Below are 12,277 nucleotides of genomic sequence, written 5' to 3'. Positions count from 1 at the left end.
AAACTGAACAACACCCTCCTTGAGAAAGACTGGGTAAGAAAAGAAATCAAAATTGAAATTTGAAAATTCCTTGAATCAAATGAGAATGAAAACACAACATACAATAATCTTTGAGACATAGACTGGTGGACAGACATGAATTCAAATTAGTTTCTTCTCTTGAGGCCAAGGAAAGAGGGATAAACAATTCTTCAACAGTCGTGATGGCTGTCACCAACAAACACACATTATGAACAACTCTCAAGGCTCTTTAGTCAGTTTGACTTGGACTGGTCTATTTTATGTTGCCTGTTGTTGTTGTTGTTATGTGCCATGGAGTCGGACCCAACTAATAGCAACCCCTCCTTGGGTTTCCGAGGCAGTATCACTACAGAAGTAGATCGCCCCATCTTCCTTCCAAGGAGAGGCTGGTGGGTTTGAACCGCCAGTCTTCTGGTTAGCAGTCAAGTGTTTTAGGCACTATGCTACCAGAGCTCCTTCTTATGTTGCCAGCAGCAATTAAACCTGCTTCCATTCCATTACATAATCACATATTCTTTCAATAGCTTTACTTTTTACATCAGTTATTGAAAAGTGCCTTTGTGGAGAAAATCTGTTTTCATGATCAAATTACCCATCTCCCAAAGTAAAGACTAATCCAAAATATATATCATGTTTAAGGAGTCTTCATAAAGTAATATTACTAGTCATCACTGGAATGTTTGAGAGAGCAGCTGGTGGGTTTGAACCAGACATTCTGATTAGCAGTTGAGCACTTAACAACTACACCACTAGGGCTCCCTGATTCAATGGCAGAATAAAGTAAAAAATTTTCTTAAAATTGTTACTGTTATATATTGAGAATTGAGTAGGAGAAGAAGGGGAAGGAATTGAAGAGGGCCTTGTGTCATAAACTAATAGAGACTATACGACAGTCTTCCGACAATTCCCTCTCAAACCAAAGGGCCACCTCAGAGGAGCAGCAGGTGATGGAAAACTGAGGAGACCAACAAGAGATGCCTCAAGGCAAATAAAGAAACGAGGTGGTACCAAGGGTTCTTCCAATGCCCATCTCTTGTTCTGAATTTTATTAAATTAAGGAAAGTGATATTATACTATAGGCATCCTCAGTTATCTTTCTATTTGCTAGCTTACTTCAAGGAGTCCTGGTGGTGTGACCAACGGTCAAGTGCTTGGCTGTTAACCAAAAGGTGCGAACCCACCAGCCACACCCAGGAGAAACCTACTCCCATAAAGATTATAACCTAGGAAACCCCATGGTGCAGTTCTACTCTTTTCCTATAAGGTCACTATGAGTCAGGAGCGACTTGAGGGTACAGAACAACAGCTGCTGGTAATTCACTTTGACAGCAGATAACACAATGTACCAAAGGGGGAAATCTCAATTACTGATGACACTGAAGAGTGAAGTTCACTGACATGGAAAGGTATTCATGATATAGTGGTATGTGGAATCAAAAATGGTTACCAACACCATATACAGTACAATTCTTTTTTGTTTTTAAAATTTTTGTGTGTGACATGATTAATGTAATCTATGCCACTAAAATGTATACATGAAAAGCGTTGACTGGCAAACGCTGTTCCTCGGAAGGAAGGTTGGGCAATCTACTTCTGTAGTGATTCTGCCTCAGAAACCCAAGGAGGGGTCTCTATGAATTGGGGCCAACTTGACGGGAAGTAACAACAGCAGCAACATATTTTTATAATAATAAAATTGTGTGTGTGTGAAGAAATGACTGCAAGTATACACACCAAAATGCTAACAGAGGTTACTTCAGTAGTGAACTTGCAAGTGATAACTTTTTCTTCTTAAGTTCTTGGCATTTTTGTGAAAAGACATTTTTATAATAAGAATTTAAAAAGTTAAAATTGAAAAAACATGTCTTACATTAAAAAGTAATAATTTCTATCTTTTTGAGCTCTATTCCATTGGAAAAACTATCTCCCTGGGATATTCACTTCACAAATAACTCTTATTTCTTATTTTAGGTCAGCATTTCATTCACAGTACTTCTCCAGACACAGCCATTTATAAAAAATTAGTGCTTCCTCCCTTTGGCAAAAACTACCACCCCACCATCTCTCCAACTCCTTTCTCCTATCATCTTGCTTGGCAAGAACCTCTGGGTGAACATAGAAACTCTATACCATGCTGGGAGAGGGTATTAGCCCTGATTTTTCCAGGTTGGCATGTTAGCAGCCTGTTTTTTGGAATGTTTGAGAGCAATCGCCATAAAGTGAATTCACTCCCTCATAAAGTCTATCACAGCACTGGAGGGTAGGAAGTTGTCTACAAAAAACACAAAATATAGAGCTAACCACCAACCACGAAGCAGAGGAAGTACAGTACTGCGTTCAGGCTATAAGTTTCCATGGAGACACCTGTCTGCCTCTACCATTATTTATCATCTGGGTCTCTGGTTACCGGAAGAGAGAAAAAAGAACCAGGGACCCAACTTATACTGGTTTCAGAGACAACCACATATATATTAATATACGTCTTGGCCCACATTCTGAGCAGTGCTATCCAATAGGACTCTAAAATTAAGCTAAGAAATCTGAGAAAAGAAAAGAGATTCACAGCTGTTTACTTTAAAGGTTGAGAGGCCTTCAATCACCCACGTCTAGAAAGACTAAGATGTCTTTCCTCCTTACCACTCCCATTTGCCAGGATGGTGTGCCCGCTTCCTTTACGATTCCTTCTCACTCTCCAGGGAACAGCCTCCCACGCTAACACCAGATGATGCCAGACTACTTAAAAGATATATATATACACACACACACATACATACATAAACACACACACATATACATACACATATATATAAACACACATTTTTATATATACATATATGGGGAGCTCTGGTGGCATAGTGCCTAAAGTATTTGACTGCTAACCAGAAGGCTGGCGGTTCAAACCCACTAACCACTCTGTGGGAGGAAGAGTGGGCATCTACTTCTATAGTGATACTGCCTCAGAAACCCAAGGAAGGGTTGCTATGAGTTGGGTCCGACTTGACAGCCATAACAACAACATGTATATATACATACATTTTAATATATACATATACATGTATATATAATATACATATACTTTTATATATACATGTTGTTGTTATGTGCCTTCAAGTCAGGCCCGACTCATAGTGACCCCTCCTTGGGTTTCCGAGGCGGTATCACTACGGAAGTAGATTGCCTAACCTTCCTTCTGAGCACTGGCTGGTGAGTTTGAACCACCAGCTTTCTGGTTAGCAGTCAAGTGCCTTAGGCACTATGCTACCAGAGCTCCTTATATATACATATATATATGTGTACTTGTATATACATATATATGTATATTTATATATATATATACACATATATATATATTTAAGTGAAAGGGGAATTCATTACTGCACAATGTCACATTTCAAATCAAACAGTCTCATTCATAAGAAAAAGAAATACACTGGGGCTGATGCTGCCCTTGAGACAGACCAACCAGCTCTTTACTCTGCAACATATGCCTATTAGGAAATAGCAAGAGAAAAAAAAAAAAAACCAGCTTCAATTAACATGTTCTGATGATAGGAAAAATGGACTTGGTAGTTAAAAAAATCTCTTTATACTAGAACCAATCTTACACCTCTTGTTTATACCTAAGTAATGCCCTGCATGTCATAAAAGGTGATGACAATGTTAGTGAAGAAATCACTTGTGATGAAACTATACATACTATCATGCACTGAAGTTCTTTTTCTTTTTTTCCTCAAACTCAGTGATTGGTAGAGCACATTTTAATAGTTACAGTTGTATGGTGGCTTAAAGAAGAGTCAGGATAAAAGGTTTAAAACAACCAAAAAACCTACTACCCCATGGACATGCATATATATTATCTTACTCAGTTGTCCAAATATTCTTTGAGTATAGCATTGTTATTACTACTGTACGGAGATACATATTAAGGTCTTGCTTAGATCACAGAATTAGCATGTCATAGGGCTTAGATACGCACCCATGCCTCTTAGCTTGGTTATATAATTTGCCTGTGACTCTCAAGTAGAATAGCCAAATAACTCTTTTCTGTTATCAGACCCAGAAAAATTGCAGCTTGGTGGAAAGAGGGTATGAAAAGAGGCTACTTGCATGATGTGTCGCATATCATCTTTATGTGTGTTATTTTATAATCTTGGCAGAACTAATGATCTAGTAGCAGCCTTAGGCCATAACGAAGAGAGGAAGAAACGGTGATGTCTGTTACTCAACTGTGTGTGTGCAATGGTACTGAAGAATATCACCATTCGCAATGGGTCACCTTGTCCTGGAGCTCCCAGGGGGAAGTAGAAATGTGAATTGAGTCTGACCCTCAAGAAACTTCATCAACCTGCCAGCATTACTTATTGCTTAACCAAATGTAACGTACCACCCCCTTCCCAGCCTTTTACAGATGAGGAAACTGAGGCCCAGAGCCCAAGTGACCTTCAAGGTCACAGAGTTAGCTGGTGGCAGAACTAGAACCTAACTCTGTGCTCTTAGCTGTGCATTGCTGCGCATCTAGTATTATTACAGATGATGATGACAGAAGTCATAATAGCGGTCACCATTTGTAAGATGTTTACTTGAGGCCAGGGACTATAGTAAGTGTTTTACAATGGAATGATTTTATATAATCCTCAGAATGACAAACCTGCAAGGTAGATGAAGAAACTCAAAGAGATGACACAACTTCTCCAAGGCCCTATTGTAGGTAAGTAACAGAGCTGGGCTTGAGTCCAGATTTCTCTGGAGCTAAAGCTTAATGTCTATACCCAATTGCCTCTTTCTGCTCACCAGGCTTGGTGAGATTTACAATGATTACATGTGAATAGCTGGGTATATGGGCTTATTGTTACAGTTTATTCCATCAGTGACTTTACAGAAACAGGATTCAGAGAAAGGTGGCCCAATTAACCTGCCCCTTTTTACTCTCTCAATGCTAACCCTTCAGAGTTTCTCAGAAGGGTGAAAGACCTTACTCAATCTAAATCTGTTTTGGAGATACAAATGTCCAAGTAACATATGACAGGCAAATGATAATAAAATAAAAAATGTGTTAAATAATGAAATTACTGTTTCCCATTTAATGCTTTGGTGTTTGGAGGCAGTGTCTCTACTCACAGATTTCATTTCACACAAAGTGGCTCAAGAGTTGCAGGCCAGCCTCCAGGCTTGCATTACTCACTGCTGTCTATATTTGCATATTGAGTGCCCCCTCTTTTTCCATCTGTTGATGCTAAGAGCATGATTCTTAAGAACTAGTGTCTTTCAAATGCTAGGAAGTCACTTCTACTTAAATTCAGGATGACATCTTGGCGGTACCTACTATCACTTCTGGCAAATGATTTAACTTCTCCAGGTTGCAGTTTTACTGCTACTAAAATGAGAGGCAATCTGAGGTCCCCTTTACTTCAAAAATTCTATAGTATTACTGCTGAAAAAATAAAGGAATTCCAAAACAAATTTTCTTCCCTTCCATTCAATTCATTCACTCCTTCCTTTTCTTTTGCTCCAGCTCCTGTTATCTCCACCCAAACTCACATTTCTTCACAAAATACGACCTTCCAGTCCCTCACACTTATTAGTAACAGTACTAAAGTGATTTCTTTCCATTCCAAGGAAATGTATGATCTTAATATGAGTCAGACGACAATGCAAGAGCATTAACATGGGAGTTAAGAGCCCATTCATGTGATTTAATATTCTTTGGAAGCTACAATGGTAAATTTTAGTGAAGAGATTCAAATCATTATTAATATAAACTTAAGATCGAGCTTCTGGGAAACATCTAATTATAGCCACAATCATAAGGAGCCACAAATACGATGATCAAAGTGGCTTTACAAATGCTACCAAATGCCTTTGATTTTGTCTTTACCATAGAGAAAACAACAGGAAGAATTTTTAAGTTCGAAAGGCAATCGGAGATAAAGTCATTGGAAAAGATTTTGCCACTCTCCCAAACTTTTAACATAGTTATATATATATAGAAACGGGATCTCCGTGAGGACTGTTGTGAACAGTAAATTAATATTGTTTTCTATTTTTACCTGGGAAGAGCGGTGATCTTCCCCCATTTCTCCACACAGAACCTTCTAGGGCCGTTACTCCCTCGGAGAGAAGCAAATCCTTCGTAGGGAATGCTGGATGTGCCTGTGACAAACTATCAACACAAGAAAACAGAAGAAAGGAAGTCAGAGACCAGCACCAACAAAGGCACTGAGTCACACATGTGCAGTGCTCCTGAGGAAGCACACTGCTCGTTGATGGAAAAGTGTGGAAGATGGAACTTCACAGCCATGGAATAATCGCAGCATAAGAATTGTGACCAAGAGCCAGAGAAGAATACTGAGAAGGGGCAGCACACTCTAAAAGGAAAAGGGATGTGGAGTTTGTAGAAGAGAAAACGCCTGTGCGGCTGACCAGCTCAGAACTTTAAGCCAGGCATATTTCCCACTATAAATGAATAAAGTGGGTGTGTTGATTAAGTCTATTTAAGAAGCATCAGTCTCTGATCAACTTGAGGTGAATCAAACAGAATTTCTGGGCTTGCAAACTGGAGGACCAGATCCCTGATCCAAGAGAGCCAAGGCCCAGTCTCAGCAGCCAGAGGGCTTCCCTCAGTCTGACATTCCTGTAGCTGCAACCAATCAGGAATCACCTTGGGTAACTATAAACACCATGGAGAAAATGGTATTTTCCTTGAACTTCATTGTTATCTCAAAGTTGTGGGAAGATATATGGAAGAAAAGAAAGGGCACTTTATCACAGATCTGGGTCACTTCTTCAGGGAATGAAGATCATCTCTTTCTGCTGCTGGGGGTCCTGCCTGCAGAGTACCCTGGGATCTCTTGCTGAAGTGGCCAAGCTGCCTTGAAGGCAGGTGTTGTTCCTGGGGTTCTTGGAGTAGAGTTGGCACTTCCTCACAACTCTAGTCAAATGCATTAACTTGGCTGGGGGGTATTTTGCACAGTGATGGAGCCACATGACCATGAAATTAGAGGAGATTGAAAATGGTGCACTGTACATGTCCAGATAAACATGGTATGTATTTATGGAATACAGGCAGCAATTATTAAGGCATACAATCCCAACAATAATGATATTAATGTGTTAAAAATTAATTGATGGCATCTTACCTGTAACAACCTTAGTCGTTGTTCATTGTTGAATCTTTCTACTGCAGCCCAGAACCACCGAATTACAATATGATTGTCATGGTATCCTAGTAAACCAATCATGAAAGCCCACATTACTTCATCTCTTCTATATTTAGTTACCAAGATACATGACAAAAAAGACCTCCACACACAAATCATCATCTTGGATTCTTTAAAGGTTGTCTTTAAGACTAAAGAATAATACTGTAAGTATGATCATGTTGTTGTTGTTATGTGCTGTTGAGTTGAACCGACTCATACCGACCCCTTCTTGGGTTTCTGTTGCAGTATCACTACGGAAGTAGATTGCCCAACCTTCCTTCCGAGGACTGGCTGGTGGGTTTGAACCGCCAGCCTACTTACTAGCAGTCAAGTGCCTCAGGCACTATGTTACCAGAGCTCCTAAATATGATCATATGAGTGTCAAAAGTAAAAAGTGAAACAAACAAACAAAAAACCCAGTAAACAAAACCAAGAAGTCTCTGTTTTCATTTAGGATCACTAAGTGGAGAGAAGAACAACAAATTAGTTTTGTTTTGTTTTGTTCTGAACCATATAAATTCTGAACAATGTAACTGCTTTACTGGAAATACTTAACACTTAGGTCATTCATTTAAGAAATAACTTTTGAGTACTGCTATATCAAACACTGTACTAAGCTTGAAGGTACAATGACAAAGAAAACAGATTCTAACATGGCTTCTAGTACAATAAAGGAGAGAATTTTAATCACATAATTACATAAAACATAACTGCAAGCTGTTTGAAAAGCTGTATATACTGTTCATATTTAAAAATGAAATTATTTCCACAGTGACTTACTACTAACAAGGGAAAAGTGGCCTTTGACTCCTCTACCCAATACATTCCCAACTGTCATCAACCTAAATGTTACTCTTATTTTATACTTTAATGAAATTTAATTCCTGCAGGTTGGATTGAGGCAGCGCTTGTGGATTCTAAAACCTTTCCGTAAACTAAAATCAAGGTCAGAGAGAAAGCTGACAAGTCAGGATTAAGGTATAATTAGTGATGCAAACCAATTAATGGAAATATCCACTGTGCACAAAAGCTACTCTGATTCTTTGTCAATAAGCATAATTTCAAAATGGAAGGTGAGTAGAAATAAAAACTGTTTTAATCCAGATTTTCCTGCATGTTTTTCAGTGATTGTAGAACTTGGGAGGAATCTTGCCTTGTTGTTTACCACCTGATCAGTGATGTTTTAAGCTCTTTTAGAGAAGAAAGGGATCCACATGAAAGCTAAACAAAACTGGACATGGCAATGCATGCATGTCTTGCCTTTGCAAAGACTAGTTATCTGGTCCTGAGCAAATTGTTTTCTCATCTATAAAGTAAGTTCACCGGCCTCACAGTTTTAAAGTTTTCTGACCATATGAATCAGCCTTTTCTGCTTCTCCTTTCCTGCTTGTGCCAAACATTTTAGAGGAAGAAGAGCAAATGTGTCTCACTGTATTCTCTAAAACAGCTGCTGTGTGAACATACAGCAAGTGGCAACAGAGCAGCTTCATCATTCGGTGCCAACCAGCTGGGTTAGCAAACATGGCAGCTGAGTAGCTCACCCTTTTCATGCCCCTACCCACCCAGCACTCTCCTCCCAAGGATTTCACTTGGTAAGATTTACAATAAACTTAGAGATAGGTACTTGATTAGCCATATAGAGTGAATAAAAATTTATATGCTGTAAAAACAAAAATGGCTGATTTGATTAACTGCATTGCTATTAGGAATGAGCTAATAATATTTATGGAACAATGTAAGTTTTATAGCATATTGGGGGAAATTATGTGGTAGTTTGGTTAAAAAGTTTTTATAACTAAAGACATACAGGGATTATACATGGATCAACTGGAAAAGTCATTATAGCAACTGGACTTAAGAAATAGCATCAGTGGAAACTGCAATTTAATACAGGGCTTTGAACCAGTTCAAACTGGTTTAGTCATGTTTGATGGAGCAAAATCAGAACAGACTTGAATTTGTAAAATGTGACTGAACTGGAACGATAACTGGAATGGGAAAAATTACGGGTCAAAGCCCTAGAATAGGAGACTAAGAAGAGGTGCAGTGAGCCCTTTCAGGAGACCTGGATTACTGTGAGGACAGCAGACACAGAGCAACACACATTCAAAGCAGTGTGGTCAGCTGTCATCTTTGAGCCAGGCACCAATGTTTCCAACTTTACTGGTCAAGAGATTTGGTTGCTACGCAACATGTACACTACCCTTGTTTCCTAAGAGGGAGATTAGGTTTCGAGCAGGGTGTCCACTTGTAATTTTTCCCATTCCAGTTATTGTTCCGGCACATCTACATTTTACAAATTCGTGTCCGTTCCAATTTCACTTTGTTGGCCATCAGTGAACCAGGAAGAACCAGTTTGAAGCCCTGATTTAATATCACCTTTTGGAGAGAATGGGAGAACAAAGCCAGCCCTCAGTAGCAGTGATAAACTGGAAGAGCCAAGCATAAGGAAAAACAAAAACTACTTAGCATATGGTAAGGCAATTTTACTCCAAACTTCAAAATTGTTTTGTTTGTTTCAACCTATAGCTAACTGGAGAAATGTTCAGTTCTTAGTTTATTTTGGTAAATAACCAAATCAGTGACTTAAAGTTTGTCTTTTTTTCTATTCTCCAAGTTCAGAATTATGGCTAACCTCTTAAATTCTGAATTAAAATGAAACAAAAAAAAAAATAACTGTTATTTGTCATAAATATTTCTGAAGACTTTCTGCCACTGTAATATATATACCACTCTAATATATAATGTAGGAGCTCTGGTAGCATAGTGCCTAAGGCGCTTGACTGCTAACCAGAAGATTGGCGGTTCAAACCCACCAGCCACTCCTCAGAAGGAAGGTTGGGCAATCCTACTTCCGTAGTGATACTGCCTCGGAAACCCAAGGAGGGGTCGCTATGAGTCGGGGCCAACTCGACGGCACATAACAACAACAAACAATATATAATGTAAATGTATTACATTTCAACATATTCTTTCTTTGCTTAAAATTAATCCAACTAATTAAGACTCCAATTCTGGATTATCTTTTCCAACATGTATTGATTTGGCAATTGAATGTCAATGACTTTGGTACTGGTTGCTAACTGAAATTTTGTACTGATCTGCAGATATGCCATTGGCGAAGTATCAAATAACATAGTTTTCAACTAAAATCACAATAGTTTCTTTTTCAGTTTAACTTAATGCTTGGATTTAGAAAGCCTCCTCCAATAAACTATTAGAATTTTTAGAACTGTGTCTTTTTCTATTCAGGTGTTCCAGCTGTGAATTACCTGTGTTTGCTCACTAGGACGCTCAAAGGGTGTGTCTCTTCAAGTTTTAGAATGAAGGTGGAATAGGTGGGGTTTGACCAGCTGCATATTAGCTCCATGGTGCTTCACTAACAACACCATAAAGTAATTAATTAGTCTTCCTACAGTCACATTTCCTCACCAACAATTTAAAGAGTTATGACATCCTTCAATGGTGTGTAAACAGTCCCGCATTGGACGGATGATGTAACTAGGAAGGGAAGGGAATGTTCCTTGCCCAAGGTCTCAAAAGACACAGCATCAGACCTATGAATAGAATGTAAGTGCTTCTGCCTATCCTACATCAGCCCAGAGATGCTGAACCATTTGCTTCCCTTTCATTTGAAACTTAAAATTCAGCCATCTATAAATCAAATTTCACCTCCTCTGTATTCAGTGTTGTTTCTCCAATCACTTAAGTCTATTTCAGCTGTGCCTGCAATGACCAGTTCCAGTTCTCTCGCATCGAAAACAGATACCAATCTGGCATCCACCACCTGTGGTATAAAAAGAATATAGGGCATAGCTTAAGAACTGGGAGAAATCTCAGCTATAATTAAGTCTATCAGAATAGGAGCACACAAAAAGTTTTGGGAAATAATATGTATGCACTCAATGGTAGTGAGGTGTTTTTTTGTTTGTTTGTTTAATTGACCACAATTAATATGGTTGATTTTTTTTTTTAAAAAAAAAAAAGATCAAGTACTATTAAGAGTCATAAGGAACACTTGTAACAACTTACTCTGGCCCTCAGATACCATCATTTTACATGTCAAGTGTGAGATTGGATTACCTGTATCTAAGCATGGGTAAAATGCATGACTTAAATGTTGTAAGTGGTCATTAAATTAACAAATCCAATTTGAAGTCAAGTCTTAATATTTTTTCAATGATCTCGCATAACAGTGATTTAAATGGAACTATCCTATGCATAAAAAGCACAGTAAGATGGACCACAGCATCACTGACATCTGACTACAAGAGCCCACTACTGCTGATTGTCTTTACCTCATAGAAGCTACAAGAGCCCACTACTGCTGATTGTCTTTACCTCATAGAAGCCACGCACTAAGCTCTCTGTTTGTTGTACAACACCCCTCTCAATCCTCCATTTCACCATTCTCTCAATGTATTCCTTCTTGTTCTTCTCTGTGACCGGGATATTGGCACCCCCTGGCTTCAATTCCCGTTCAGTAATCTGAGATTAAAAAACAAAGAGACTGACCATAAAGCAATACTCCTGTTTTTATAAGGATACTGCACCAATGAGCTGAAAACAGGCAGCAACCTGTCCCCGCTCTGGCCCAGGAGCTTCCCAGAAGCAGGCACCATGCACAGAACACATTGTGTCGAGGGGCACTTTTGTTAAGATACACACATATCAAAGCTCAGTAACAGTAACTAGGAGTAAGCTGATGTTTGAAAGCCTCAGGGGTTGAAAAAGAAAAACATATATTGCAAGAGCTGAATGTTAAGTTTTAAATCCTGACCAAAATTTAAGTCTTTTTAAATAAAGATAAATTGGCTCTAGGATCTGGCTCTTTGAATGTCTGACAAAAACACATTTTCACAAACTCCTTAGGATTCAGCATTGACTACATGTAGAAAGCCAATATTTAAGACTTATTTTAAGGAAGCAGAATTATGCTCAAGTGAATGTTAAATTGAGGATTTCTTTTTCAAAACACATAAAACTCAAAGGATCAGCCAAACAATAATGTTTAAATAAGAATCTTACTTATAACCTAGTTTATTATTTCTGAAAGA

General features: G+C 38.6%; 1 protein-coding gene across 1 annotated transcript in view; it reads right to left on the bottom strand.

Annotated features, from left to right (window-relative positions):
• The window catches only part of HECW2 (HECT, C2 and WW domain containing E3 ubiquitin protein ligase 2), a 288,426-nt gene that overhangs the window by 15,245 nt on the left and 260,904 nt on the right, over positions 1–12,277 (bottom strand). Inside the window, exons 24-27 of the mRNA XM_007953146.2 lie at positions 11,562–11,708; positions 10,893–11,007; positions 7,158–7,243; positions 6,069–6,181 (exon numbers count right to left, since the gene is read on the bottom strand). Of these exons, the coding sequence (XP_007951337.1) occupies positions 6,069–6,181; positions 7,158–7,243; positions 10,893–11,007; positions 11,562–11,708 (461 nt within the window). The remainder of the gene's footprint in view (positions 1–6,068; positions 6,182–7,157; positions 7,244–10,892; positions 11,008–11,561; positions 11,709–12,277) is intronic.

The sequence above is a fragment of the Orycteropus afer genome, unplaced genomic scaffold (assembly GCF_000298275.1).
Source record: "Orycteropus afer afer isolate SDZICR_OR568_19922 unplaced genomic scaffold, OryAfe1.0 scaffold00374, whole genome shotgun sequence".
Taxonomy (NCBI): domain Eukaryota; kingdom Metazoa; phylum Chordata; class Mammalia; order Tubulidentata; family Orycteropodidae; genus Orycteropus; species Orycteropus afer.
The sequence above is the reverse complement of the archived record's forward strand: the minus strand, read 5'-3'. Positions and strand labels throughout refer to the sequence as shown.